Here is a 16,008-nt window from a genome sequence, read left to right on the forward strand (position 1 = left end):
TATCTCATCTGTGTAATTGCTCAAGATCTTTTAATTTTTGTCTTTTAAGTATGTCTTTTTATTGGCTTTAACTAATATTCCATTAACAAATTAAATAATCACCATTGTTGAACGACCATTTTAAGGTTGATCATAAAGCCAAGGAGATCATCCCTAAGGCCGACCTCCCCAGCCCCAGGAAGGAGTTCAGTGCGTGTGCTATTGGCTGTAAGGTTTACGTCACAGGAGGAAGAGGATCAGAGAACGGAGTCTCTAAAGACGTCTGGATCTATGATACTGTCCATGAAGAGTGGTCTAAAGGAGCACCAATGCTAATAGCCAGGTGAGTTACATTTCTTATATTTTCGTAAACAGAAACCTAACAAAAGCATATCATAAAACTCTACCACCGTTAAGTGTGGGCTGTCAATATTTATGTTCATGTAGAGTTTTACAAATTCAGTTAGTGGTACAAATTTATGTGAAGTGACACATCTTCATGTAGAGTGGCACACCGTCATGTAGAGTGTCACATCTTCATGTAGAGTGGCACACCGTCATGTAGAGTGTCACATCTTCATGTAGAGTGGCACACCGTCATGTAGAGTGTCACACCGTCATGTAGAGTGTCACATCTTCATGTAGAGTGACACATCTTCATGTAGAGTGGCACATCTTCATGTAGAGTGGCACACCGTCATGTAGAGTGACACACCTTCATGTAGAGTGGCACACCGTCATGTAGAGTGGCACACCGTCATGTAGAGTGGCACACCGTCATGTAGAGTGGCACACCGTCATGTAGAGTGGCACATCTTCATGTAGAGTGGCACATCTTCATGTAGAGTGACATACCGTCATGTAGAGTGACACATCTTCATGTAGAGTGGCACACCGTCATGTAGAGTGACACATCTTCATGTAGAGTGACACATCTTCATGTAGTGGCACACCGTCATGTAGAGTCGCACATCTTCATATAGAGTGGCACATCGTCATGTAGAGTGGCACACTGTCATTCATGCAAGCCCATACATTGTCTAAACTTTAAAGTATACACACACATACACACACACACACACACACACACACACACACACACACACACACACACACACACATAATGTGGGTATTCTCTTCTCCAGGTTTGGTCATGGTTCAGCTGAGTTGGAGAATAGTCTCTACGTTGTTGGAGGTCATACAGCCATAGCGGGAGTTTTTCCTGCCTCTCCATCCGTCTCCCTAAAGCAGGTATTTTAGAGGGAATAATTTCAGATTTTGGGGAATTAATTTTTCTATATTATTAAATGTGAAAACCCACATACTAGGGCTGTCAAAGTTAACGTGATAACGTTCATAATAATAACGCCACTAATTTCTTTAACTCATTCACGTACCTTGTGATTTTTAGGGTGTAGCGGGTTTTAAATCTAGATGGATTAATCAGGTTTTATAGTTTCATATGATACATCTGAAACTACAAAAACTTATAGTTTCATATGATACATCTGAAACTATAAAACCTGATGAATCAATCGGTACCAACCATGTCATACTAGCTGGTCATGAAGGAGGTTAAATAACGCTCCAAACTTACGCTAAATTTTGGCGAGGAAAAACGGTCATGTCCATGTCCAAAGGGGTCCCTTGACCTCTGACCTCCAGATCAGTGAATGTAAATGGGTTCTATGGGTACCCACGAGTCTCCCCTTTACAGACATGCCCACTTTATGATAATCACATGCAGTTTGGGGCAAGTCATAGTCAAGTCAGCACACTGACACACTGACAGCTGTTGTTGCCTGTTGGGCTGCAGTTTGACATGTTATGATTGGAGCATATAGTTTTATGCTAAATGCAGTACCTGTGAGGGTTTCTGGACAATATCTGTCATTGATTTGTGTTGTTAACTGATTTATAATAATAAATATATACATACATTTGCATAAAGCAGTATATTTGTCCACTCCCATGTTGATAAGAGGATTAAATACTTGACAAATCTCCCTTTAAGGTACATTTAGAACGGATGAAAAATGTGCGATTAATTTGAAATTAACTATGGACAATCATGCGATAAATCCGCAATTAAATATTTAATCGATTGACAGCCATAGTACGAGCACCAGTACACACAGCCTGTAATCTGATTGTTATCAGGTGAAATATCTGCTGCTCATCTGATTTTGACTCAACGTGGACACATAGTTCACCTCTAATATGCCATATGTTTGTTTGAAATCAAACATTTAATGTGTTAAAGTGTCACTGTGTAATATCTTCCTAGGTCGAGAGGTATGACCCCCTCAGTAATAAATGGACTATGGTGGCTCCTCTAAGAGATGGAGTCAGTAATGCAGCCGTGGTTAGTGCCAAACTCAAACTCTTTGTTTTTGGAGGGACCACCATACATCGAGACAAGGCCTCCAAGGTTGGTGGAATAACAAACTACTGACCGAACCTACACTCTATCATTTAATAGCAACGTGTTCGTATTTGAGTTATTTTTTTCTGATTTACATTTTATAATGAAGAACCATTTACAATCAGTGTTAGTGTTGCACATGAACAAAGTCAGCGATAGCATGGCCTAACAACTGTCAAACTTTCTATGTCTTCTATATCTAGGTCCAGTGCTACGACCCTATGGGTAACCGCTGGAATATTGCAGCTGAATGCCCCCAGCCTTGGCGCTATACAGCGGCTGCTGTTTTAGGGAGCCAGATCTTCATCATGGGTGGCGACACTGAATTCACTGCTGCCTCTGCTTATCGCTTTGACTGTGAAACCAATCAGTGGTCTCGAGTGGGCGACATGACGTCCAAACGGATGAGCTGCCACGCCGTGGCCTCAGGAAATAAGCTGTATGTGGTTGGAGGTTATTTTGGGACGCAGAGGTGTAAAACATTGGACTGTTACGACCCCACGTCAGATAGCTGGAACTCCATCACCACTGTGCCTTATTCACTGATCCCCACCGCCTTCGTCAGCACATGGAAACACCTACCTGCCTAACTGGGAGACATCAGGAGACAGTAACTGGTACGTTCTCTAAACTCACACGAAAACATCAGTGGGGGTTTGAACATATGGCCAGCAACTCTAAAGGGGTGTTCTGACCGAACGCAATGCCATTTGTTTTAAGTGCAGGTTTATTCTATTATAATATTTTATACCGATTCCGATACCTCAGTTGTTCTCAAACTGTGGGGCGCACCACACTGGGGGGCTTGAGGCATGACAGGTGACCGATCAGCAATTGATGTTTTGATGTCGGAATCTTTTTCACGGCGATGCATTTGGGGCGGCTGGGGTTCAGACGTAAAGCAGGTCGTCCACCAATCGGAAGGTCGGTGGTTCGATCCCCGGCTCCTCCGGTCACATGTCAATGTGTCCTTGAGCAAGACACTAAACCCCAAACTGCTCCTGAAGGCTGAGCCATCGGTGTGTGAATGAGTCTTTAGATCAGATCCTGATGGGCAGGTTGACATCTTGCATGGCAGCCTCTGATATCAGTGTATGAATGTGTGTGTGTGAATGTGTGTGTGAATGCTGACATGTAGTGTAAAGAGCTTTGAGTGGTCGGACAACTAGAAAAGTTCTATATAAATGCAAGTCCATCCATTTACAAACAAATTGTCTCTTTATACATCCGTGGTAGCAATGGTGTTCATTCAGACACGTAGTCTGTACGTTACAGAATGGACAGATATTTAAGAAGACAACGTGCTCATCTGACCATAATCCAAAGAAAATATGACGAAGTAGGGCTGCACCGAGTAGGTTGAAGCTTCATTCAGAACATTGGCATTCAATTATTATTAAACTTCCAGAAACAATAGCCTACCTTCCACCTTCTCTTTCATCTCTCTCAAACACATCCAGAGCGGGCAACGCAGTGATGCATCCGTCTCTGTAATTGCCTCAGTCTTCAGTACAAAAGTCAAAATGTATTGAAAAAAGATGGGGGGTTCTTTACAGCAGTATTGCAGGATCTCTGTGTAAAAGGGGCTTACGAGAGAAGGGCTCGCTCTCATAGGCGCCTAAATGTTGTTGGCCTCTAATTTTAGGCCAAAATTGTCTCTTGTTGATTGATGGATGATGTTTTTGTGTTTTTAGCTGAGCTAGACCAGAGACTATTCGGTTTAAACTAGGGCTGTCAATCAATTCAACTATTTAATCACAATTAATCACATGATTGTCCATAGTTAATCGTGATTAATCGCAAATTAATCACACCTTTTTTATCAGTTCAAAATATACCTTAAAGGGAGATTAGTCAAGTATTTAATACTCTTATCACCATGGGAGTGGACAAATATGCTGCTTTATGCACATGTATGTACACTGATCAGCCATAGCATTAACAACACTAAGACCACTGACAGGTGAAATGAATAACATGGATTATCTGGTTACCATGGCACCTGACAGTGGGGGGGATATATTAGACCGCAAGTGAACATTTTGAACTTTGTGTTGGAAGCAGAAAAAATGGGCCAGCGTAAGGATGTGAGCGACTTTGACAAGGGCCAAATAGAGCTGTCTAGACGACTGGGTCAGAGCATCTCCAGAACTGCAGCTCTTGTGGGATGTTCCCGGTCTGCAGTGGTCAGGACCTACCAAAAGTGGTCCAAGGAAGGCGAACCGGTGAACCGGCGACCGGGTCAGACTCGAGGCTCATTGATGCACGTGGGGAGCGAAGGCTGACCCGTGTTGTCTGATCCAATAGAAGAGCTACTGGAGCTCAAACTGCTGAAAAGTTAATGCTGGTTCTGATAGAAAGGTGTCAATTAACAACACAAAACAATGACAGATATTGTCCAGAAACCCTCACAGGTACTGCATTTAGCATCAAAATATGCTCCAATCATAACATGTCAAACTGCAGCCCAACAGGCAACAACAGCTGTCAGTGTGTCAGTGTGCTGACTTGACTATGACTTGCCCCAAACTGCATGTGATTATCATAAAGTGGGCATGTCTGTAAAGGGGAGACTCGTGGGTACCCAGAGAACCCATTTTCAGACATGGTCTTCACTCCAGCTTTACAACTGAGCCGCTACAACCTAAAAATTGAAAGTTGCGTTAACACGTTAAAGGAATTTGTGGCGTTAAAAGGAATTTGCATTATTATCGCGTTATTATCGCGTTAACTTTGACAGCCCTGGTTTAAACAGATCGGTGATGCTGTTTTGTCCTCATTGTTCTCCATGACGTTTGCTGGAAGTGATGTAATGTCGCCCTGGTGGGTTTTATGTGGAGTGAGCACTACGCTGGGCTCAGTTTATAAAATAGCCTTTTAAATGCTTTGTTGCTTCTCAGCAACTGATCATATGGTAACTTAGGAGTTAATTTGGCCTTGTGTGCTCTGATTAATTTGGCATGCAGTTAACACACCAGTCATGATGTTGTTTTAATGAAAACTCAACTCCCGGCATTTGACCCTGATGCTCTTCACCACTGTTTTGGAAGAAGGTAATAACGGGAGTAACAGGCAAACCACCTTTTAAAGTGACACATTTTCTTCTCAAATAAGTGCTGTGTGGTGGATCTAATTTATGCCGATGTGAAGAGTGATTAATCCGAGCAAATCAGTCACCCTGTATGGGAAACACTCTCTATACAAAATCTATATTTCATAAGCCGTGATATGACAGTGAAATTCTAAAACTATAATCACATTAGCAAATAATATTGTTTGTGTGTTCAAGTGTATACTGAGGTCAAACAGTGAAGAGGGTTATGTTCCTCTGGTCATCTCTAAGTGTAGAAAGAACCTGAGCAGTGGGACTGCAGCACATAAATATCCTCCATCCATATCCACCCAGTGAAGCATACTCTTCTACATCTTCAGCCCCCTCCTTCCTTTTTCACCCGCCCCACGCCCTCAAAGATTCATGTTATGAAACAGGAGTCCCAGAGCAGCCTGCTCCTCTCAGGTCCATCTCGTCTGTCGTACTTACAGCTCCTGGATTTCGCTCTCATTCACTCATTAACTCCCTGTGTGTTCACAACTTATTGTGTACGTAAATATGTTTCTTCTCCTATCTCCAGTTTGTCCTCATTGCTCCTGACCTTGACTGGTTTTAGCTGTGATGGATCATACAGGTTTTTAGTACCACTTCCAGCACTCAGAGCAGCAGTACCAGCCACCTCTCCCTTGGGTCTCCACTGAGCCTGGCTAATTGAGAATTGACTGTGTTTGCCTCACTTTGTTTTTATGGTTATGATTTATTCATCATCAAAACAGGACATGAGGCAAAGACTTAATAACCCATTAAAACCCATTTTGCTCCTATTACTATTATGATTAATTTAATTTAACACCAGGAATGAGACCACACAAATTCCCTCAACAGAGGCACAGGCCTCTATTAGGCTGAACTATTGTCCTAATGGCGTGTTACAAACAATAACTGATGGAGCTGTAGCAGCAGCCTCTCCAACAACCCCGCTCTCGTTGTTTCTCTCTCGGCTCACGTATCAACACATTCAGCACAATCAGCTGATCTAGTTTACAGTTACAGTAGTGGCTTTCTCTCTGTGTGACTGCCAACACAGCTGAGGTCAAGACAAGCCTCAGGTTTATCAGCCAAAACAAGATTTAATGCAGGAATCCATTGTTGGGATTTGGACCTTTAATCACGTGTGTCCAGGTAAAACAGAACTTCTCAGGGTCCTGAAGGGACCGGCAACTGTGCTCTCATTGTCATGTAGTGTCTACCTTTTATCAAGATGGAACGCTTGAAGAAAAATGAATGCTTCTTTTAGCAAGTTTAGCAAGCAGATTTCCGAACATGAAGTGTATGTTTTTAGCAGCGTGGCTCTATGGATGGTAATATCTGTCAGTCAGTGGGTCAGGGGCTCCACCAACTATTAGATGGATTATTCTGAACTTTGGTCCAGACATTCATGGTCCCCTCAGGATGAACTGTGGTAACTTTGACCAATACTTTAGTTTGACAGGTATAGACGGGTTTGTGTGTAACGTCATCACAGAGATGAGCTCAGCTAGGGGGCAGAGAGAACGGCATGTCTATCAGAACCAAACTCTAAAGCAGAGATGACCAGGACTTCGTTAAGGCTCTAAATTGCTGTAACGTTACTGGACTACGGCGGGGTAAGATCACTCCGGTACGCTGTAGTGTTACATTTTCAAGGGAAGACGTCCGGTAGTCTACTGGGGCCGCCGCTCCTCCTCCCCCGCCGTCACAACAACAAACCGCCATGGAAGCTAACGTTAGCTAACGTTCGTATGAAGTCTCCAGTTTTATATCAACGTTCTACCTGTTGAGGAATCACTGAGTAAAAAATGTCTGGCGGCTGTGTCCATCAAGAGGGACTCGCGTAACTTGAACTCCGACCGTAGTGTCAACCACACAGACCCTGGTCCCCCAAGTCACATCACACTGATAATAATAAATAATAAACCCATCTCATACTAATACGTCATATGATAACGGTATGTGGCGGTCGGACTCTGCAGGGGACTAGTATAGTCAACTAGAACGTACAAAAGCTGTTTTTCCCCCTGAACACACCCAGTAATGTTCGTATACAAGAAAACGCCTATTTGGTCAAAAGCCATGACATCAGCCTCAGCTATACTTTAGTGCTAATTAGCAAATGTTAGCATTCTAGCATGCTAAACTAAGATGGTGAACATGGTACATGGTTAGCCGCCAGGCCAACGGGCATCCCTGTCAAGCCAAAAAAAAAAATGTTTTTCAATGCCAAAAATAACGCAAAATATTCCCTATATTCATTGTGCAGTTGTGCTCAGCCGTGAACTGCAGCAGAGCACTGATGTGAGCCCATGAACGAGGCGAGTGCATGTTGTTAGTTCACATCTGTAATAACATCAGGACAGTTGAATGTCTAAACTGCTAAAGTCAGTTGAACAGGTGAAGTGAAGAATAACCTACTAGTAAACTAGTAGCCTACCGGTTACCGGTAGTGAACGACACGCTAACATGCTGACGGATTCAGTGTTTTGTGTTTTTAGTTGAGCTAGACCAGAGAATATTCAGTTTAAACAGATTGGTGATGCTGTTTTGACCTCATTGTTCTCCATGACGTTTGCTGGAAGTGATGTAATGTCGCCCTGGTGGGTTTTATGTGGAGTGAGCACTACGCAGGGCTTTGAAAATGGCCATGCCAGTTTTTGCTGCTTTGATGCTTGTCAGCAACTGATCATATGGTCAGACATCTATAGTTTTGGAAAAGTAACTGATAAATATTTAAAGAAGCTTTAAAGTGCTAAATTTGAGACCATGATTTGGTGTGGTGAACAGTAACTGTGTTAATGCTCAGCTGAACATCTGGCAGTGCTGTAGCGGAGCTCAGTGCTGTTGCAGATAGAGTGAATATGAAATGTTGATATGGAGCGCCTAGCATCAGAGATTCATTGGGGTCATATATGATTAGATGGAACATGTGACTATAAAACAACGTCCAAGCCCACCTAAATGACTGCAAGGCTTCATAAACGTCAGTGGGATTTAAACCCTCACCCAGAGTCAGAGACCAAAAGCTATGGTGTCTTTGACCGATTACGTATCCTGCGGGCTGTGCCAGTGAAAACCAGATTCGTGTACACAGACAGGAATTTCACATTTTTTTCGAGATGGTCCACACAAAATCAATTTGTATATAATCTACGTAATTTTGAACCGGGAAGTATAAAGAGCAGCGAACGCCGCGTAGGGAGGAAGTTGTGGTGGATGGGTGGGTCAAAAAACACAGGACTTTGGTCCAGGAGACAGGTGTTTGTGTCCTGTGTGAAACCAAAAATCAAAGTTGATTTATATGTCACGTAACTTCCGTACTTAAGTTACGCTACTTCCGGAGTTATTTTAACCCAAACCACAAACTTTTATTTTTCTAATCCTAACCAAGTCAATCTTTTCCTAAACCTAACTAAGTAGTTTTGTTGCCTAAATGTAACCAAGTCGATCTTTACCTAAACCTAACTAAGTAGTTTTGTGGCCTAAACCTAACTAAGTTGATCTTTTCCTAAACCTAAGTAGTTTTGTTGCCTAATCTTAACCAAGTCTATCTTTTCCTAAACCTATCTAAGTAGTTTTGTTACCTAGTCCTAACCAAGTCAATCTTTTCCTAAACCTAGGTAGTTTTGTTGCCTAATCCTAACCAAGTCGATCTTTTCCTAAACCTAAGTAGTTTTGTTGCCTAAACGTAACCAAGTCGATCTTTACCTAAACCTAACTAAGTAGTTTTGTTACCTAGTCCTAACCAAGTCAATCTTTTCCTAAACCTAGGTAGTTTTGTTGCCTAATCCTAACCAAGTCGATCTTTTCCTAAACCTAAGTAGTTTTGTTGCCTAAACGTAACCAAGTCGATCTTTACCTAAACCTAACTAAGTTGTTTTGTTACCTAAACCTAACTAAGTTGATCTTTTCCTAAACCTAAGTTGTTTTGTTGCCTAATCGTAACCAAGTCGATGTTTTCTAAACCTAACTAAGTAGTTTTGTTGCCTAATCGTAACCAAGTCGATCTCTTTTCCTAAGCCTAAATAAGTAGTTTTGTTACCTAATCTTAACCAAGTCGATCTTTTCCTAAACCTAGGTAGTTTTGTTGCCTAATCCTAACCAAGTCGATCTTTTCCTAAACCTAGCTAAGTAGCTTTGTTGCCTAATCTTAACATAGTCGATCTTTTCCTAAACCTAACTAAGTAGTTTTGTTGCCAATCCTAACCAAGTCAATCTTTACCTAAATCTAAGTAGTTTTGTTACCTAATCCTAACCAAGTCGATCTTTTCCTAAACCTAAGTAGTTTTGTTGCCTAAACCTAACCAAGTCGATCTTTTCCTAAACCTAAGTAGCTTTGTTGCCTAAACCTAACCAAGTCGATCTTTTCCTAAACTTAACTAAGTAGCTTTGTTGCCTAATCTTAACCAAGTCTCTTTTCCTAAACCTAACTAAGTAGTTTTGTTGCCAATCCTAACCAAGTCAATCTTTACCTAAATCTAAGTAGTTTTGTTACCTAATCCTAACCAAGTCGATCTTTTCCTAAACCTAAGTAGTTTTGTTGCCTAAACCTAACCAAGTCGATCTTTTCCTAAACCTAAGTAGCTTTGTTGCCTAATCCTAACCAAGTCGATGTTTTCTAAACCTAAGTAGTTTTGTTGCCTAATCGTAACCAAGTCGATCTTTTCCTAAACCTAAGTAGTTTTGTTGCCTAATCGTAACCAAGTCGATGTTTTCTAAACCTAAGTAGTTTTGTTACCTAGTCCTCACCAAGTCAATCTTTTCCTAAACCTAGGTAGTTTTGTTGCCTAATCCTAACCAAGTCGATCTTTTCCTAAACCTAAGTAGTTTTGTTGCCTAAACGTAACCAAGTCGATCTTTACCTAAACCTAACTAAGTAGTTTTGTTACCTAGTCCTAACCAAGTCAATCTTTTCCTAAACCTAGGTAGTTTTGTTGCCTAATCCTAACCAAGTCGATCTTTTCCTAAACCTAAGTAGTTTTGTTGCCTAAACGTAACCAAGTCGATCTTTACCTAAACCTAACTAAGTTGTTTTGTTACCTAAACCTAACTAAGTTGATCTTTTCCTAAACCTAAGTTGTTTTGTTGCCTAATCGTAACCAAGTCGATGTTTTCTAAACCTAACTAAGTAGTTTTGTTGCCTAATCGTAACCAAGTCGATCTCTTTTCCTAAGCCTAAATAAGTAGTTTTGTTACCTAATCTTAACCAAGTCGATCTTTTCCTAAACCTAGGTAGTTTTGTTGCCTAATCCTAACCAAGTCGATCTTTTCCTAAACCTAGCTAAGTAGCTTTGTTGCCTAATCTTAACATAGTCGATCTTTTCCTAAACCTAACTAAGTAGTTTTGTTGCCAATCCTAACCAAGTCAATCTTTACCTAAATCTAAGTAGTTTTGTTACCTAATCCTAACCAAGTCGATCTTTTCCTAAACCTAAGTAGTTTTGTTGCCTAAACCTAACCAAGTCGATCTTTTCCTAAACCTAAGTAGCTTTGTTGCCTAATCGTAACCAAGTCGATGTTTTCTAAACCTAAGTAGTTTTGTTACCTAGTCCTAACCAAGTCAATCTTTTCCTAAACCTAGGTAGTTTTGTTGCCTAATCCTAACCAAGTCGATCTTTTCCTAAACCTAAGTAGTTTTGTTGCCTAAACGTAACCAAGTCGATCTTTACCTAAACCTAACTAAGTAGTTTTGTTACCTAGTCCTAACCAAGTCAATCTTTTCCTAAACCTAGGTAGTTTTGTTGCCTAATCCTAACCAAGTCGATCTTTTCCTAAACCTAAGTAGTTTTGTTGCCTAAACGTAACCAAGTCAATCTTTACCTAAACCTAACTAAGTTGTTTTGTTACCTAAACCTAACTAAGTTGATCTTTTCCTAAACCTAAGTTGTTTTGTTGCCTAATCGTAACCAAGTCGATGTTTTCTAAACCTAACTAAGTAGTTTTGTTGCCTAATCGTAACCAAGTCGATCTCTTTTCCTAAGCCTAAATAAGTAGTTTTGTTACCTAATCTTAACCAAGTCGATCTTTTCCTAAACCTAGGTAGTTTTGTTGCCTAATCCTAACCAAGTCGATCTTTTCCTAAACCTAGCTAAGTAGCTTTGTTGCCTAATCTTAACATAGTCGATCTTTTCCTAAACCTAACTAAGTAGTTTTGTTGCCAATCCTAACCAAGTCAATCTTTACCTAAATCTAAGTAGTTTTGTTACCTAATCCTAACCAAGTCGATCTTTTCCTAAACCTAAGTAGTTTTGTTGCCTAAACCTAACCAAGTCGATCTTTTCCTAAACCTAAGTAGCTTTGTTGCCTAAACCTAACCAAGTCGATCTTTTCCTAAACTTAACTAAGTAGCTTTGTTGCCTAATCTTAACCAAGTCTGTCTTTTCCTAAACCTAACTAAGTAGTTTTGTTGCCAATCCTAACCAAGTCAATCTTTACCTAAATCTAAGTAGTTTTGTTACCTAATCCTAACCAAGTCGATCTTTTCCTAAACCTAAGTAGTTTTGTTGCCTAAACCTAACCAAGTCGATCTTTTCCTAAACCTAAGTAGCTTTGTTGCCTAAACCTAACCAAGTCGATCTTTTCCTAAACTTAACTAAGTAGCTTTGTTGCCTAATCTTAACATAGTTAGGTTTAGGAAAAGATTGACTAAGTAGTTTTGTTGCCTAATCCTAACCAAGTTGATCTTTTCCTAAACCTAAGTATTTTTGTTGCGTATTCCTAACCAAGTTGATCTTTTCCTAAACCTAAGTATCTTTGTTGCGTATTCCTAACCAAGTTGATCTTTTTCTAAACCTAATTAAGTAGCTTTGTTGCCTAATCCTAACCAAGTTGATCTTTCCCTAAACCTAACTAAGTAATTTTGTTGCCTAATCCTAACCAAGTCAATCTTTTTCTAAACCTAACTAAGTAGTTTTGTTTGGAAAGACTGGAGCAGATATTGACACATGCATCCGTGTTGCTGGACATTTACAGGAAAATGTACAAAAAGTCTGTTGTTGAAAGTCGTGCTAAGCGTCAAGAGAAAAAAGGGAAATTTGTATCTATGTACACAAATAGATTACATTTTGTGACTATTTCACTAGAAATAAACTATTTCAGAAAGAAGCTGATACTTGTCCCCTAGACTAAGTCAATATTTTTAACATGTTCCATGGTAAAATCAAATAAAAAATGGGGACACATTTTCCCAGTATTTGGGTCTGTGACTGCAACCGTTTTAGGATTAAGAAGCCCTTCTTCTTTAGGCTGTCAGTGTTCACCAGCTTTAAGATCACTTGTGAATATGATCGCTTTAAAGTGTCCTTGCCGCTTGTCATCCCGACTGCAGCGCACACACACACACACACACACACATATATAATCCGACGTCTCTATTTTCTAGCTCCACAGCTCATATTTTCACAGCTCCTGCTCTCAAAGCTGCTTTTCTAGTCAGAATGGAACCAGTTTTAATGCAGAGCTCTTTCTTATGTTAATGCATGACAGCAGATTAGTCGATGTTCTGAGACCCAACTGTAAGCTTAGCCAAGTGAGAAGCACTGAGGAAGGGTGTTTTACCATCCTGTTCCCCGTCTCACACACACAACGTATAATCTGTGTGTGTCTTTGAGTTGTGTATCTGACACTGAAGAAGACTTTCTCTCCGAATAGTGTGCTTAATGCTTACAGACATCCATGTTTATTTCTTTTTGTGCTTATTCTGTTTTTCTGTTTACCCCAGTCTGCACACTTGGAGTGGTTTCTTCAGTGTTTGTGTGTCCATGTTGTCTGTCAGTATGCGCGCTCATGCATGTGTGAGTCCTTTTAGGGATTAAGCATTGTGTTGGAGAGCTGGCTGAGAACACGTCAAGGTTATATTACTAAGAGAGAGAATCCTACAGATACTCAGCTGAAGTGTCAGCATTTGAGGAGGAAGAGGAAAGAGAGGACAACTAAGGAGGAAGGGGTTCAGAGATGAATGAGGAAACTGAATGAAACAATAAGTCCACATTCTGCATTGTCCCATGGTGTGTTTCCAGAGGAACCACCTATACAGTAGATATAGATATTAAAACCTGTACACCATATTTTCCAGCCCATATTTCCTCCCTCTGTCCTGTATACAAGATCCTACAACTCTTAAAATGTTTTTAAAAAAGACCGTTATATTAGGGGTGTCAAAGTTTACGGGATAATAACGCGTTAACGCAGATTTGTTTTAACATCATTAATTTCTTTAATGCATTAACGCAACGTGCAATTTTGAGGTGGTATCGGGCTCGTCGTTCAGGGTCTGCCGCTGGTCCTCCATGAAGGAGTCCTGCTGGACCACCACAGCCTAGAGGCAGGAGGAGATGAATTAGAGTGAATGTGAGGTGTGAACGTGTGTGGTGTCTCTTTACTGGAGGTGTGTCTCTGGTACCTGCAGTGAAATGGTAAATGGTAAATGGACTTGCATTTATATAGCGCTTTTCTGGTCCTTCGACCACTCAAAGCGCTTTACGCTACATGTCAGCATTCACCCATTCACACACACATACACTGATGGCATAGGCTGCCAAGGTGCCAACTTTGCCCATCAGGATCTAATCTAAAGACTCATTCACACACCGATGGCTATGCCTTCGGGAGACATTTGGGGTTAAGTGTCTTGCTCAAGGACACATCGACATGTGACCCGGAGCAGCCGGGGATAGAACCACCGACCCTTCGATTGGTGGACAACCTGCTCTACCCTCTGAGCCACAGCCGCAGCATGTAGCCTGTTCTCTTCCATGATATAGCCTAGCTTGTTAGCCTTGCTAGTCATGGTAGCTTTGAGCTCAGTGGGTGTGTTTCAGCAGCCAGGCTTCATTCGGCCCCCCTCAGCTCCATCCACACTCCACCTCTTGGCCCATTTCTGGTTTAGCCGGATGGCGCCTGCCGGAGCCCCATTTTGAGCTTAATTTTTGCTCTTCAGACACCCATGGGTGCAATCACGGAGACTATGTCCTTATTTCATACAATCTATGGGGTGTTGTGATATACTGGTATTGACGATAACTGTAACATTTTAAAACTAAAATATTGATATCATGTTAATAATAAACATATGATAACACAGTGTTAATAACACAGCACCTCTTAAATAGAGTTTGTCGGCCAATTTCATTATAATAAGCATGCGAGCCAACCATGGACTGAGTGGAGACACTGATGACCAACATGTTCTTTGACTGAGGACAGTCCTAATCTTTCTCTCTCGTCTCCCTCCTGTCTTCCCGTCTTTTTCAGATGTTGATGTCCTCTGAGAAGGACTCGGACCGGAGGAGAATCCCCGAGACTCCACCCTGCAGTCAGCAGCCGGCTGAGACTGGAGCTCCACACAGGACCAATCCTTACAAAAACCAAGCTGCACCTCACAGACTCTGAATCAGTCCTGAGCAGCCTGAACAGCACAGCACAGCACCCAGGTCTTAACACACAGAGAGAGACTTCATCTCCACACGATGCTTCCTAAATAATGTGATACTCCTCAAACAGACACTTTGATGAACCTGACTGATTGAGCTCATACAAACACATGAGTGATTTTTGGGGGGTTGTGTGTGTTTGTCTCATGTTTCTTTAATGTCTTATTAGTCATGATTTCAATACTAAACCATTCCAGTCAATGATGACCACATTTACATACTTAAAGGCAGGGTTGATGATGTTCTCCAGTATCCACTATCTGTTATATTGGTTGAAATGCTCTTTACCCCCCCGACAGCGATCCATTACTGATGAGCTCTGAAAAAGGAGCGGAAAAGAGACGTCATCTGTAGCTGCTGTAATCCTGTAAAAACGTCTACCAATCACTGCCTCGAGATCCGCTTGGAAAGAACCAATCAGACGCCTCCCAGCCTCCCTGCTCGTACTTCCTGGAGAATGGAAGAGAAAAGTCAGCCCTGCAGTAGCACTGCCGCGGTTACTGGTCATGAGGTAGCGTTGCTGAGTTGAGGTCCTCTCTCCGCTCTGTGTCTGTGAAGTAGTTACGATGCGGCGGTGCTTTTGCACGTGTGTGGGGGGCGTTGCCTTGGAAGGAGCCCTGAGGGGTTTAGACGGAGCTCCTGAGGCCATGCTACTTTCACATTATGCTAGCTTTCCTACATCATCGACCCTACCTTTAAGTGGTTTCCCTCGAAAAATACAAGGAAATGAAAGCAGGTCCCAGTGTCCTGTGAACCTAAATCCAGTTCTTATTTCAGCTTACAGTACACACACTGACTATATTTTCTAGTATTACTACCACGTCTGCATACAGTGTTATTGAAGGGACTGGGTTTGAGAGTTTGAGAAGCTGCTGTCTCTATCATCTACATTAAGAAAAGTCTTACTAATTTGTCTATGGGTTTACATTTACCAGTGGATCAGTACATCAGGTAACCATCAGTGTATGCCAAGAGAAGCATTAGATTGGACTTCTTTTTTAATGAACTATACTCAGTGGAATACCGTAGTTAATTATTTGTAGTTTCAGGTGTTATTTGTCTGGTGTTTGTCATATCAGAAGCTCTGC

The 16,008-nt window shown here is 41.4% G+C and overlaps 1 protein-coding gene across 2 annotated transcripts in view; it reads left to right on the top strand.

The window, feature by feature from the left end:
• The window catches only part of enc2 (ectodermal-neural cortex 2), a 36,758-nt gene extending 21,102 nt beyond the window's left edge, over nt 1–15,656 (top strand). For both annotated transcript variants that reach the window (XM_074634103.1, XM_074634104.1), the window contains 5 exons: nt 126–322; nt 1,125–1,230; nt 2,267–2,410; nt 2,608–3,021; nt 14,742–15,656. In XM_074634103.1, coding sequence (XP_074490204.1) covers nt 126–322; nt 1,125–1,230; nt 2,267–2,410; nt 2,608–2,994 — 834 coding nt within the window. In that variant the 3' untranslated portion in view covers nt 2,995–3,021; nt 14,742–15,656. The remainder of the gene's footprint in view (nt 1–125; nt 323–1,124; nt 1,231–2,266; nt 2,411–2,607; nt 3,022–14,741) is intronic.
• The last annotated feature ends 352 nt before the right edge of the window (nt 15,657–16,008 follow it).

This window comes from Sebastes fasciatus, chromosome 4, assembly GCF_043250625.1.
Source record: "Sebastes fasciatus isolate fSebFas1 chromosome 4, fSebFas1.pri, whole genome shotgun sequence".
In the NCBI taxonomy this organism is placed as follows: Eukaryota; Metazoa; Chordata; class Actinopteri; order Perciformes; family Sebastidae; genus Sebastes; species Sebastes fasciatus.